This window comes from Nuphar pumila, unplaced genomic scaffold, assembly GCF_984573655.1.
Source record: "Nuphar pumila unplaced genomic scaffold, dmNupPumi1.hap1.1 HAP1_SCAFFOLD_2425, whole genome shotgun sequence".
NCBI lineage: Eukaryota > Viridiplantae > Streptophyta > Magnoliopsida > Nymphaeales > Nymphaeaceae > Nuphar > Nuphar pumila.
In genome coordinates this window covers 2,195-17,531 of record NW_028323921.1, presented here as the reverse complement: position 1 = coordinate 17,531, position 15,337 = coordinate 2,195, and the positions used below count along the sequence as shown (strand labels likewise).

The 15,337-nt window shown below is 48.2% G+C and overlaps 1 protein-coding gene across 1 annotated transcript; it reads right to left on the bottom strand.

Moving 5' to 3' along the window:
* Positions 1-2,305: 2,305 nt before the first annotated feature.
* Positions 2,306-8,761, bottom strand: LOC149808694 (NADP-dependent malic enzyme-like). Its single transcript, XM_089995190.1, has 6 exons — positions 8,305-8,761; positions 6,440-6,653; positions 5,664-5,919; positions 3,845-4,192; positions 2,859-3,044; positions 2,306-2,431 (listed from the first exon to the last, which is right to left on the bottom strand). The coding sequence occupies exons 1-6, from the start codon at positions 8,759-8,761 to the stop codon at positions 2,306-2,308; spliced, it is 1,587 nt and encodes a 528-aa protein (XP_089851316.1).
* Between the last annotated feature and the right edge of the window lie 6,576 nt (positions 8,762-15,337).

Here is a 15,337-nt window from a genome sequence, read left to right as displayed (position 1 = left end):
TGCTGCGCGTGGGTACCGGTGACTGGTCAGCTCACGGTAGGGTTCATTGGACTGCACACGAACGATCAGGCAAACACCGTTTTTGCCCCTGACGGCCGCGTGCTGGTCGATTACATCGGGCGCGTGGAGTATTTGCGCGAGGACTGGCCAGAGATTGTCCAGCAGGTGAGTCGGCGGACAAACTCATCGTTCGAGTATACACCGGCGGTTCATAGCAATGGGAGCGACAAACGGGGCATCTGCGTTCGAAATCGATATGAGGAGATCTACAACCAAACGACAGGGTTTGATATGGGGCGGCAGTACGCTTTGGATGTCATACGATTTGGATTCTTGGATGGATGGCAAGCCAAGGCAGATGCATCTTAAGTGTTCAGTACCTTATACACTTCCGGAGTAGTCCTTGGAGTTGCCAATGTCTGTGAGGATGCGTAAATAAACAAATCAATCAATCGGGAATCATGCCAGGTCCCCTGCGCCATGAAACACGACAAGGACGTACCCAGGTAGGTTGTGTTGGAAGATGTTAGAAGCAGATCTTGTTGTCGAACAACATTATCATCAGCATCATTTCCACTTGCAGCTTTGTGTGTGTATGGTCTTTTGAAGTTTGCGTCTGAATTGTCTACTGGCAGTGTCCAAACGCAAGAATTGCCAGTGTTTGAATCATAGTACATTTGGCATGCAAATGTAGTGGCTGACGATATTGATGGACGATGATGATGGTGTATCTTTCAACAGCCTAGTACCGCCTAGCACAATTTTTAACTCATCACTGCAAATCTTGAAAAGAAAAGAAATACGCTAGCCGAAATAAGGCGGCGTTGACGACGGGCGAGACAGCCAGAGTTGATGTCGCGGCTGATTGACTACCAATCTTGGCAACATTGCAGACTTGAAGGAAGTGAACATACAAACATTGTCAAGTGCAACTGTATGGTTCCCCACTGTTCCCAACTTCATGTCCATTGCGTATAACCTGGTCACTACAACATTTGCTGTCTTGCATGTCTTGATGCGTGCAATGTGAAATCATGTAAATGCAACAGAATATGGTAAGATTATGTTTCGTGTAGTTGATTGTGTATACACTCCAATATCATGCGTGTATGCTTCCCCTTAGGCGTGTTTGCTGAAGAACATCTCTGAAGCATATTGTTACAAGCGACAGGGCTGGCAAAACAGGAAAAAACACAGAATCTAACACTGAAAACAACGTCACAAACTAAGACAACCCACACAAGAAAACCAGCAACCTAAGCTACGTCGGGATCTACCTGCGGTGCATCACACCCTGCATGGAAGTCCAAGCCGACGATCACGGCGATACGAGAGAGAGACTTGTAGTTCATGCGCGCGTTGCCCTTGCACAAAGCACAGCTGAGCTCCCGACGAACGCCACGTACGAAGGCAGCTTTGGACACCCAGTTCCCCCCCCCTGCCGCCAAGTCGCCAAGCTCCGAAAGGAAATGCGATGCCGCAGAGGTTGTCGGATCCGCGGTAGCGAAGGCGGAGTTGCGGAAGCAACGAGCCTTCGAGGAGGTTGGGGAGGATTCCGCTTACAACTTCATCCAGCATATTTTCCAAAAAAAGCATGTGAGGGAAATGTCAAAGTGTGCTATATAAATTGGCCTCGGTACGTTTCACATGTTGGTACAGTGCACTCACAGTTATTTTCAAGCAGATATGATGAGCATCTTATATCCATAAACTTATGCAAGCACGCACATTACATTACACTCTCGCATATACCAAGCAGATGTGATCAGTATCTTATGCACCATCCTATGCAAGAGGGAATAAGAACGCAAACATATTATCTGAACATGTCCCAACAGGCGGCGTTGACAACTGGCGAAACAGGTACAGCTGTGGAGCTGTACAGAATGAAGTAGCAGATGACATACACCTGGCAATGAGAGGGTGCATCTATTATATAACAAGCGTACTGTACGGCACATGATGCATGAATAGTAACCTGTCTACCTCTCAAAATCATAGACGTATCGAGTATGCAGTTGCACTGCAACAAGATTCGGACGCAGCATCTCGCATGAAAGGTGGAAGTTCCACAACTTAACCATAGACAGATGTCATACTATTCAAATACACAAATTCTACTTCTTCTCAACTAAAAGGTTGCAACCCTTGTCGTGAAGTGATTTTGAGTATTATCTAGTATGTGATTGGGTAAATTAACATGCGTGTTTGTTGAGGGTGATACAAATTCATTATACTTAATGTCAGTGCATGAATAATGAATATGGTCCATTCCTCCCCTCTCCAGCACACCCTCGTGATGTGATCACCCACGAGATGAAGAGCCTTTGCTCATCGCTGGTATCCAAATGGCTTTGTCCACCACCGTATCCCAAGACTCCGCACCGTCTGGCTTCTTCCCAAGCTTTTGCCGCTCCATATACTCACCCAACTGCACAACATAAAAGAGAGACTCAGTATCATCTAGCTTCTCCCCAAGCCCTTACTGCTCCATGTTTTCAACCAACTGTAAAACATAACCCTTTCCCTTATCACTGCGCAAGGGCATGTCATGTAGCCCTGGTACACATCAAATTGCAGATCCATTTGTCCAAAAACGCATAGAATTGCAGGAGAAAGATAAGAGTCGGGATGCATTCTGACAAAGCAGTACCCCCCAACGCCTAAGGTCCTAACCTCTGTAGCTTTCCCCCTCTCGCTGCTTGAAGATATACAACTCTCTCAGGGGCGAGTAACCCTGCTCCACCTAATTGCATATTTTCCACATCAAAGAGTTCCAATTTGTGCCACTAACTCACCCAAAATTGGAACTATGAGGGTACATTCGCTCATGTGCAATGATAGCCATGTATTCGCACCTTTGACATGACCGCTTTGTTAACAGGAACAATGTGATCAAAGCTGGGGAACAGAGCACCCTTCTTCAGCTCCTCATCAGTTACCACCTCCGACAAAATGCGGGCTGCTTGAAGGAAGACTTCATCGGGCAGATGAGACGCATTTGCCAGAGATGCAGCATGGCCAACCGCTGGAAAGACGTAAGCCTGCATCACAAAGATGTTAGCTATAGTACTGATGATGTGCAGTTTCTCTAGTACCACACACATACCGTACTATATACAGTACTGATGAAGCTATCAACATCAGTTGTCAACGCCGTCTGATTTGTACTGACATTTGTATTCTATCAGCGTTGACAACTGCTGTTGATAGCTCCAATACTCATGATGTCTCTTTTGAAAACATTACCAAACCAAATCCACACCCACATTCGCAACTCCACTAACTACTTGGGACTCAGTGTTTCAGTAGCTTTCATCGACACCCCTTCCCACAAACTATCTTCCTTTTCCTCTCCGCCCAATTCATGAATACAGATCACTTTTTTCCATGATAAGGTCAAGTTGAAGTGAGTCATATACGAGGTATACATGCTCCACTGCTGGGGAGATGTGTACCTACATCAGAGAGACAATAGCTGCAGCACTGATAAACTATATACACCAGTCCAAAACAGATAGCATTGACAATTGGCGTTGATAGCTTCAGAGCTGATAATGTATACTTTTACAACAATATCACATCCATCTGCACATTCTTGAACTATGTAAAACTGCAATGCTTCGGCAAATTGCATCAACATCCCTACCACATACCATCTTCCACTCCGCTCAGTTCTTGAATGCAAACCTCTCCTTTCTATGGTAAGGGTAAGTTGTGTTGGTACATTACATTTCGAGTACACATGCCGCAGGCGGTGTCCATGGCAGCATAGAGCAGATAGTTTCTATCAACAACATTACAAAAGGCTTTGACCTGTACTAAGGTGTTGAGGGGGACACACATTGTTTGCTTGTGAAGGAGTGATAGGCCTGCCGTCCTTTGTGATGGGGGGAAAAGGGGATCCGGAAGCAAAGAGCACTTGGCCCTTTCCCCACTCAAACGCCTCTTCAAAGGTGCACTCTGAGTTGGCAGTGGGATTTGACAGTGGGAAGATGAGAGGCTGCGCATTCTGTTCACACATGGCCTCGATCACCTCTCGTGTGAAGGCGCCAGCCTTTGTGGAGGTTCCAACGAGCACAGTGGGCTTCGTGGTGCGGATGGCTGCAACAAGGTCGGGCGCATACGGGATGCTGTGCGCGAATTGCGCCTTGTGAGGAGGGAGATTGCGCCGTTCTGCACAAATCAGGCCCTGCAAAGAGATAATCAAGTCATTTTGAATAGATACAATAGGAAGAGCCCCTCGTTTGGCACGCCCCACCCATTTGGTGACAGTTGTACAGCTACAATTAAACCAACTGTTATCACTTCCTAATTTTCAGTGGATACAGTGCACATGGCATGCGCTGGTGTTGACCATAGTCTCATGGGTGTATGAGCTTTTTAAATTTATTTCACCGTTCTTAATAGAGTGTGTCGAATTGTTGCCAAGGAGAATTCATGATGCCAGTCAGGTAATGTCAGAAACTGCATCAACTATTCTCTCCAGACGTGACTTGGCCAAAGATAACTACCACAACAAGCAATTTCCATTCTCATGGAGCCTATCTCCACTTCAATCTCCATTACTGGATACCCATCCATGATGCTCACTTAGATATTGCCATTGCTATCAAGTTCCAAAGTTCGAAGTATTTTTTCCAAGCTCGTGCTGAAGGCTTCACCATAACCGGTCGTACAAGCCGCGATTGTTAACCATGGGTGCGTGCTGCTTCAGAAAGACAAACTTAACTACGCCACGCGAGAGAGATAGATCTGACAGTCAGTATGTGCTTTGCATCTAGGACAATGATTCATACTTCCCGGCCTAGAGGAACGGACTACTTACCCGCCCACACGTGCTTACATCCCAGATGAGATGTTTACAGCGCAATGCCCAACTTCCACTTGGAGTTGATGCGAATGTTGATAGGGTAGGGAGCATGAGGGTACATCTTCATCGTCTTTCTCGTCTGTCAACCGCCCGTTTGACACCTTCATCGTCTTTCTCGTCTGTCAACAGCCCGTTTGAAATAAGTAAGATATCTCGGCGATTCCAAACTGGCGTCGCTTGCACAGGTTCACGCGATGAAGGGCGCTTGCTGCAACCACAGGCTCGCAACTTGCTATCCATGAGAAAATACAAAGCGTTGTGTGAATACCAGAATTCGGCAAAGTTTTGCTGACAATATGCTGACGGATAAATGGACGTCTACTCATCGAAGACGCAAGCAATACAAGGTAAATAAAGACGTCTACCTGATGATAAACGACAGTTATTATCAGGTTCGTGTGGAGTATTAGTTCGATACTTAAAAGTTACCATTCACGACATGGAATATAACTACCGAGCGCATCAGTCGCTACCACAGTGTTCAACCATTCGAATAATCCATCCTGATTGTCCAACCCTACAACAACAACACACACACGTACAAAGGCCTACATCTCATCACTACCCTCATCGAAGAATGCAAGTCGGCTTTCTAGGCTCTAAAATTTTCCTGGAGATGATGAGCAAATTCAACAGTCCTCCACCTTGCTGTGCATCAGGAGGTGCGAAGCAATCTGTGGGGAACAACGTGAATACGGAGCCAATGTCAATACTTACGTTTCACGGCGGAGGGAGCATGGCATCAATTGCAGCTGACCAATTCATTTATTCGGCTGGCAACAAATCACACCTTACTGTCCATCAGGATGCAGTGCCGACGGGCGTCGGCACGCCAAATTTCGGGATAGTACTGGTCCATGGCCATAGCGATCAGCTCTGCCATGCCAACTGCAGCTTTCCCGGCGCCAAAGAAGAGAATGCGTTGATGCTGCAAGGGCACGTTTGTGATGCGAGTCGCATTGAGGAGGCCAGCAAGGCACACACAGGCAGTGCCCTGAATGTCATCATTGAAGCAGCAGAGCTGCAAACGATACTCCTCCAGGAGCCTGCAAAGGGAAAGACGGCACCACTTCGTCAGGGAACTTGCACAGAAACTGCGAAACATGCATTGAAACATTTCTGTTCAAATCTCCAGGAAAGCTGGGTGCGAACATCCGATATTTGTGCTGGTCATCATATTTACCGCTGATTGTCATTGCTGAAGCAACAGTATTGCAGGTGATACTTCTCCACCAGCCTCAACAAGTGAACATAACGATGATAAAACAATCAAGAACGAGACGACGCCTCGGAAGATGCACATTGGAAAAAGTCCCAAGTTCTAGGCGCGAGAGCAACTCTACCTGCCTCGCCCATTGTCCACACCACCTTCTTTGACCTTGTGTATGCATTTCCTACCAGCACTTTACCAATCCCAAGAAGGTCTTGGAGTTCGCAATGTGCATGTGGACGTATAGTATTGCCAAACGACACATCATCATCATTACTTCAGCCTTGCAACATGAAACAATTCTAAGCACCACCACTAAGAGTGAATGCACAACACAGCAAGCTATGGGCACGCACTTGAATGCATTGTCGTTGCCGAAGTCTTCGAATTGCAACACGACTCCCGGCTGCCAATCCTTCACAGCCAAGACAAACTCGCGAAGGAACTCATCGTACTCGGGGCCCGTGACCCGCTTCTGCCTGAGACCGCCATACTGTGGACTTGCCAGCAGCTCCTTGTTATTGGTGCCAACATCCAGGCAGACTGGTAGGCACTTCTTTGGATCAAGACCTTCGTGTATACATACAGAGATGAGTACTCTCCAAGATTTGAGAGAAGCTATTTTATGTCACCATCTTCCAAATACTTCTTTGGATAAACACTTTCAAGCGAACATTCGGAACAATGGTCAATGGCCATGACAACGATGATGCACCGTTTGGCAACACTACATCCACATGATCATCGGCAATTCAAGAGGTACATGGGAATTAGCGCTACCGTGGCAGTGATGAAGAATGCTAATGCATATGCATATGCAAGCAAGCACACCGGCCAATAACAGGTGACATTGACGGTAGACGAGGGAGCCATGGACCAATATCTTCTCATGCAACCTTGCTTCTAGAGTGCTCGCTTTGTTGATTTGATGATTGTTGCAGACAGTGATGATGATAATGCTGTAAATCTTCAAAGTTTTATTTTTTGCTCGTGTCAGCGGCCGCGCGATCATGACAGGCTTGCTTGATGCGACCGCTTACGTCCAATGAGCTGTTTCCCTTCGAATGTGCTGTCGTTCTATCTTGTCTAATTCCTGCCGTTATCTATGTGATGACCTAATGCTGTAAATCTTTACAACACAACCGCATCAACATGGACATCGTCACCTCTAAGAACTACTTGGGAACTTGCCAGCTCATCAAATTACTAGTTGGGAACTTGCCGACTCATCAAATTCAACTAAAAAATATCATAGTCATGCACTAATTGCTTGACCCTATTCATGCACTAATTGCTTGATCCTAGTCACACATGTCAGCTAGTGTAACGTAAGTCCTCCTAGGCGTAGCGCTTTAGTGGACCTGGCGTCATTTCCAGTTTGCTTGCCTTCTCTTGTTTCTTCTCTCTTCTCATAAGTAATGAGTTAGAAATCAAGCACTGGAGTACGGAGAAAAAAGGAAAGGGCGGCGAGAGAGCAATGGGCTATGATGGTGATGCATCTTTATACGACAGCACCGCATCATCCACATGGACATTAGCTGCCATGATGCATCTCTTTGCAACACAACCGCATCCACATAGACATTGGCAACTCCAAAATCTACTTGGGAATCAGCCATAGCCTGAAAATGCATGATTGACATGAACGAGAGGTTGTCTGGTGAGATGTTGAGTAAGAGCAGCATGAGCTAGTCAATCTGGTGGCAGTGTTAGACCAGCATGGAATTCGACCCCATTCTTGCCGCAGACAATCACGCATTTCCAGGGATACAGACCCACAAAGCAAACTGCCTGGAAGCTTTTGCGACGGAGCATCTGCTAGATTTTGGTGCAGTTGATTTTGACACATGAGTGCACAAGAGGAATCGATCTTGGGCTGAAGGCAAGAGACTTTCAAATCGTACGGCAACTGAACAGAGGAATTGTGCTGTTCAAAACTTGTAATGCACGAGCAAGCACCACTCCACAGCAAGGTACATGCTTTAGGATACTAGCAGTAGCAGCAGCCTGCATGTCTTCCCACCCTCTCTGCATCTTTGTATAGAAAGACATTCAAAAGCAAGAATTGGCAACAGCAGAACCTAGATGTTCATCACGGACTGAAATTCTCACACTACCACAAGAAAAGTTGCTTCGCCAGTTTTTCCTTTGCCTTTGCAGCTTTCCGAGATGTATGCACAAGCGTGCTACTGATCAATCACGGCCAAGAAAGATTGCGTACCTGCGGCTGCAGTATACAGTTCTATCTTGCCTTCGGAAATGCCCATCCCTCCTGCTCCAAGGTCTCCTAGACCAAGGATGTGCTCGCCGTCTGTGACTACGATGACGCTCACGTGCTGCTGTGGCCACGCCTTGAGCTTCGCCATGATGCTTCCCTTGTCGGTATATTTGACGTACATGCCCCATGTCGAAATCGGCAAATCGAAGTACCTCTGGCATGCCTCTCCTACTGCCGGAGTGTATATATACGGCAGAACTTCTTGCGTGTGGTCGCTCAGCAGGGTGTAGAACGTGTCGTGCGCGCAGCTCCTCAAGTCCCTGAGAAATAAATACTTTTCGATTGGCTTCTCCAACTTCCTCAGCTGCTTCAGCGCCGGCTTCTCGCTTCTTGGCACATCCTTTTTCTTGGCTACCCGCGGTTTGACGACAACCTTCTCAAGCTCACTTGCCCGAGTCATGGGCTCCAAAACAGTCTGTGTTCACTCGACAGGAATGCGACTGCCAGTATGAGCCTGTGCTTAATGAACGCACTCAAAATAAGTATCTCCAGATACGCCGTATCCGGCGTATCCGTTTCCTCGCGCAGAGTCACAAAAAATCAGATTTGGGGATACATGACGAAATGTGCCCTTCGTGATGTCAGACATTGTAAGGGTACGCGCGAGTATCGGAACGTCGAGTCGCACTAATTGGTGTCACTGTCATGTTACAGGCGGTGACAGACAATACATGGGCAGAATTCGCGGGCCATTCTCCAAGCTCAAGTGCGTGCAAGCAAGACGACTGCAAGATTCGCATCTTTGCTCTCGGAATCACCCAACTGGCGCCTGAGAGAACCAACCAACCACAAAATCAAATGCCCGTCATGCTCGTTTCACGTGCACCTATCTACGAATTTCCGTAACGTAACACGCCACCTCACATATGGATGGCGTTAATGCTAGTTGGTGTGCAGGCGAGCAAGTAGCGTCGGGCTGGACTTGTTAGAGTAGCCGGCGTTATCACGGATGTGGTGGCAATCACCTCAGTTCTGGGCGAGTTCCGGGCGTGCCTTGCCGTGACTGGGGTTTGGAGATCCTATCGGTTCCGGGGGGCGGAACCCCGCTCATTCGGGTGAAGCTTGTAGCCTGATAAAGTCACGGAAGTGTGAGCCTGGAAGCCGAAAAGAGGACTTTGCCCCGTAACGAAGTTTTGGACTGAAGCTCCGAGGCTCTTTACTTACGGAAAAGGCATGGCCCAAGGGTTTGACTTTAAGACAGGAAGCCTGGAGGCAAAAGATCTGACAATTCCCTGAGCTGACCCCTCGCACGTTGCCAGCTGGAAGCAATTGAAAGATGGTTGATATGTGCTATTGCAGGAGGTTGTGTCAGGAGACACGGCGGCCCAGGCCATCTGGCTATTCTGCAAGCCATTCTTTCTGCATCCTCCTGTCTCGCAATTCTCAGTCAACGCCACCATCTTTGAGCTGGCGTATTCTGTTTATTTCAGTACCCCGATACAATCCCATTGCTTGCCAATGACGCGCTTGGTGTCTATTACGTGTACGTATGCGAGTGCTGCTCCGGTGTGAAGGTGGGCAACCGGTGTAATACGCCGGTTGTATGCCATATTTGAGACATCATGAGGTACTCTGCACTGATCAGTGTTCGCTTATCTTCAAGAAGTTGATTGTTTGGCGGTATAAAAGTAAGCAAGGTACTACAAATGTTAAGTTACAAACAAACATTGCTGCACAAAGCGTGCTAGCATCACTTCTGACCTATGAACTAAAATGACACTTCAAGCCCAATGTTCATCTTTCCTTGCCCAAGCCCTTTGGAGCAATCCAGCAGGCAGCGTTGCGGACATCATTGTTTTGATCCAGGACATACCTCGTGCTGAGGCCAGATAGCCGTTTCTGAGATAAGAGTTCTTATCTCAGAAAGGTTGTGAGGTTGTGGCCGATGCATAGTGAGTATCTGAGCGCGTTTCAAATACATTCTATACATCCAGACACAAATACTCTGTCATGGAGCAGTCCCCATCCATCCACCACAAATGCTGAATCCTCTGGATCCTTTCCTTCCTTAGAGAAGCACAACAAAGGAAGCGAACCAACAAGTAGAGTGCCGGAGACAAGCAAGAAAGCCTTTCACATCCTCCACCGCTTCATCTGTACTTGACTATTAACTGAATGGGCGGTTGAGAACTGGGCTTGTTTGATTATCCGACAAGTGCAACATACATTGCGGCATCCAACGTTGCACGTGACACTCCAATGGCGATGAAGATGCCTAGCTGGCAAAACAGTCATCCCTTGCAAGCCAAGTGCTCCATGGCAAACAGAAGGCAGGAATCTGTGGAAAGAAAGAATGAATAATTCAGGAACCACATCAAGTGCATGTTTCGTTGATCATTAGTCTGAGCTAACAAGCAACACCGGAGTTGGGCTGAAAAGCAGCGCCACAGGGCTGGCCAGCCTCACACTCGCAAAGCAGCATGAGTCATCGCCTCCTTTGCAATGTGTATACTGCGTAAGGGCATGCACTTCACAGAAGGTTCCATAAGCAGAAATGAAAATGTACACATACACAATGACCTGAGCCATGCGACGAAGGAATGCTCATGTAGCTTTCGCAACACAAGCGATGGATACATCCTTCTATTAGAGAGTAACCAAACAATGCACGGACGGGGTACAAAAATCAAAAAAAGCACAGGTTTGAAATTGCCTACGGGATTTATCAGAAATCATTATTGTCATGATCAATAACTTGGATGAGCTTGGCTTGCCAACCAGCACCTACCACGCAAGCAATCCCACAGGGCTTGCATTCACAATATGGGCTGATGTTAAGAGGCAGAGCCAACAGGAGCTGGGCCAGACAACCCATTCATGATACAGTCTGGCAAGTGGAAATTCAAAGTACCACTTGTATAGTAAGGTGTGTTGTAGAACTGTACTTCTAGGGTCTCTGACCAGACTACTATTAAATTAATTAAGGACCACAGCGGCCACATGTGTACCAACATATTCACGTGTTGCATGCATGTACATTCCTGCTGCTGCAACCGGTGTCCTTGCCACGAGTTCCCTTGCTCTCGCCTCGAGGCCGAACGGGGTTGTGACCATGATCAAACCGAAACCAAGTTAGGATTCCCTCAGCTACTGCGAGACTTATTATTGGCAGGTTCAAATGCTGGGGAAAACCCAACCTACAAAGTCCTGTTACTCCACCGAGCCACTCTATCTACGTAATGTGAATGTTATTCCATACCAGGTCTATGCCCAATTGTCCTAGCCAATGCACTGTGCAGGCACTGATGACCAAGTACCCATAACTGTTGTTATGGCAGGTGTGCGACAGTGCAGAGGCGAGGGAACATCGGCGAGGTCAACACAACTAACTTACGCAATTGCTACATCAGGGGCTGGTGTCGCAGCCAGGGCTTTGCCAGTTGGAGTTCCGACCCCCATTTTCAAGCCTACGCTCCTGCATTTTCGGGCAGCTAGGCCCGCAAATCACACGGTCTGGCGAAGGGCTGATCGCAGCGGCATGTAGACGAGACAGGACCTGGGGGGGGGAAATTGCGTGGGAATGATCTCAGGCGAGACAACATGCTGCTGAGCAGTTGATTCAGTCCTCAGCATCTCACCAGCCTGGAGAAACAGCCCCAGAAATTGCTTGGATTCGAGGGGACAAGAGAGGTGTTGAGCAAACCCCATCTGGTGGTGAAACTGCCGACGCGGTGAGGCCAGTTTTGCAGTGCTTTGCCATATTAAGTTTACACCCCCCATCTTCGTACGAAAATGCGTGATCTTGAGGCATCCGAACCAGCAAATCACCCGGTCTGACGAAGCCCTGCAGTAATGCCTGTCCACCTGGAGACTACACAGTCATCCCAGCCCCATGGCAACGTCGATATCTCACAGCGCTCTCTTTGCCAGCAAGCAAGCCAACCCAATTCTGCCCCCAACCATCCATTCTGAACGCCATGGCACCGGGTGTGCGTTCTGGCCTGGCGCAGTTGAGCGGAGTTGGTGTATGGACCGAGGATTCTGCTGCCTCCCACAGTGTTTGACATTTGCGCCTATATATGCCACAGAACTTGTTACTTGCTGAGTAAAGTTGAGAACATCGTCTGCGGACAATTGTCGGCAATGAAGCGCGATCCAGGCCTTGCACCAAGATTCAACGACTAGGGTCTGTATCTCAGGCTAAGGAGAAGCAAAAGCAAAGTCAATCGAGCATCACCCCAAGGCGGAACACCGCCAGCCTCAGCACATTGAGCTTCATTGTGGCAAATCACTGGCTACGAAAGCCTCAGCACTTTAAACCCCATTGTGGCAAGTCAACGGCAATGAAAGCGTACCCATCAGTTGCCTCGGCCCCTGCCTCGGCCACGACCAGCACCCCTGCCGCATCCCCTTCCCCTGCCACCGTACCCGTAACAGGGGGGGTAATCTCCATACTCTTGGAGCACGCGTCCCTGTTTCAGACTGTCCATGTCCTCCTCAATCTGGAGAAGCGGGGCTGTCGGGTGAGGCAGTGGGTGCTGTTGCGCTCCGCTGCCAGCCAGCAACGCAGCTGCAACCACAGCGATGAGAGGCGAGGACATCTGCAAGGACAGCCGGCCTCCGTCAGAACTGGTATCATACTGGCCGCACGAGTTGCCGGAATGTTGATTCGTGCTTATTCTACTGCGGTCACAGGGGCCCTTTGAAAAGGTGGAGGTCACTGTGCAGATCACTTGATTAAAGGTTTCCAGACGATTCTCACGACACATGAAGAGCCTGTGCACGGCGAGGACGTGGACAGTGCTAACATGCGCTCCGTCGTTTCCAAGCTTCAGAACACAACACGGTTGCTGACTGTGGTAGGCTACGGATGTCCAAGACTTTATGCCTTCGAAGTTGTAATGTTGACCGGACTGGCCGGCATCGAACACTGCGTACGGATCCACTCTGCTGGGCTCTGAGCTCTAGTATCGCACGCTGACAAAAGTGTTATTGCGTCGAGCATAAATTCACTCGACATTCGACATCCTGACCAGAGGACCCTCAGTACAATGCGTGGCATCCAATGATATGCTGAGATATGACAACAGGTACTAACTCAACCGCTGGGTGCAGTTCTTCCTTGTCGGTCTTGTCCGTTCACTTTCGCACTATCTCGAGATATGTGAGAAAGCATGGCATAGGCCATGTATTGTACTGGAATTCCCTCCTCGTGAGGAAGACATCGACATGAACTTGAGATGTTCATCCAACTGTGTTTGGCATTCTTTCAAACGGCACCATTCTCATAATATCACGTGAGCTGCAACAAAGCTTATGTCTGAACAGCGTGCTTCCCTGAGAATCTGGAAAGCCCTCAGAAAAAGAGTCACATTTTTAAAGCGCGAGGCATCAAAGCAGCGCCTTAGTTTCCGAAAGATGGGAAAGGCGAACGGACATGAAACATTTCGGCCAGACATTTTAATACTCCAAAAGGACCCTGCCGTCAAACCCCATCACATGTGATGCACGCCATGCTCTTCATGAACAACAATAGGACGAGCTGGTGGTAATAAGAATGCATTCATGATACGACACAAATATTGATTTCTATCACGCTTATTACCGACCTGTTCAGTTAGATCCACACTCATTGTGGCAGAAACTGGCAGGTAGGTACGATGCCCTGCATGGCGGGAACAGGTGCAGGTATGAAATACAGACGACAAGAGCGACGTAGGTAAGAACACCTGATCTAGTATGGATATTTCCGTGGTAGAACAGACGCTACAACTCGCCGCAAGCCTCTCGCACTCGACTCCGCAAACTGACGCACAATTGGTGTAGACCTACGCAGTGTCCATCGACGCAGACCTTTCGAGAATACATCCTGGTGCACTGACGAGCTACTAACAGGAAAATAGATAGCATATTGCTAAAAGATTGCAGTTGCATACCATCTTGTATGCATCGGATAAAGCTCACTTGTATAAAGCTCCTATGGCTGGACGACGCATTGGCTGCCCCTTGAAAAGTACTTTTTAACGGCCATGCACGTTTGCCTTGATAAATGGCTGTAAGTCGGGAAACAATCGCACTCACAGACAATTAACTTCAAACTAATAAGTCCAGAGTAGAAATACGTGGTCATGCTTCTACCTAAAGCGGTCGGCCTCGCATACATACCAAATGCGAGCAGGTGAGTGTGCTCCGCTTTGCATGGCTCCCATACCCCGGCCGAAAGCAGAAACCTGCCATACATACCGCAAATGACGTCAAATTATAACGTGAAACGACACGTTCACTGAGAGCTTGGTATTCCGAAGGAGCAGCACCTTCTATGAAGCCTCGTAAAGCCACCTTCTGTGTGCACGCACTGGCGCGGTGAGTAAAGATACGCGATGTCACGATACAGAATGACGATATATGAATAGATGGAACCAGTAAATGATGTGTGCTTCCCTGTATTTGTGCGTGCAAGATTGGAGTCCGTGGCATGGAACATGGTCCATGCTGCCAACCCATCCATGACATGGGAATCTCTCTAGAGATATTGACTATCCTTGGATTGTGCCACAATCGGCAACGACATCGCACAACCTTAGTACGGTCTTACGTCTGTGAAGCTGAAATTGTTTAGCACGCATGCCGGGGTCGATGTTCCCAATGTTGCTTAGTGAAACCGCAGGCACAATCTGTGTGCATCTGCATATACCATCTGCACATACCATGCAGATGGTATATGGTTGTTAGAGCCACAATCACGACAGTTTTTAGCGCGAGAAGTAGCTTAACCGGGAATCAAGCGTTCTGGAGTGGGAATTCGTTTGCCGGTTCTATGGATGGCACTGACCGTGCCATTGTGACAGACTTTTCTTCGCTCGGATTCTTGAAAGCTCGCCGACGCTCATGTTCCGCAGCCACAAAAGTCGTGATACCTGATAGCTCCTTTTGTTTCTTCCAAGCCACGTTGCGGACACCAGTGCCCTTACGGTCCTTCGTCAGACGAGCGGCTAGAGTTGTGCAGCCAGCTCAGCACGCCCAGGTCAAAATCAGT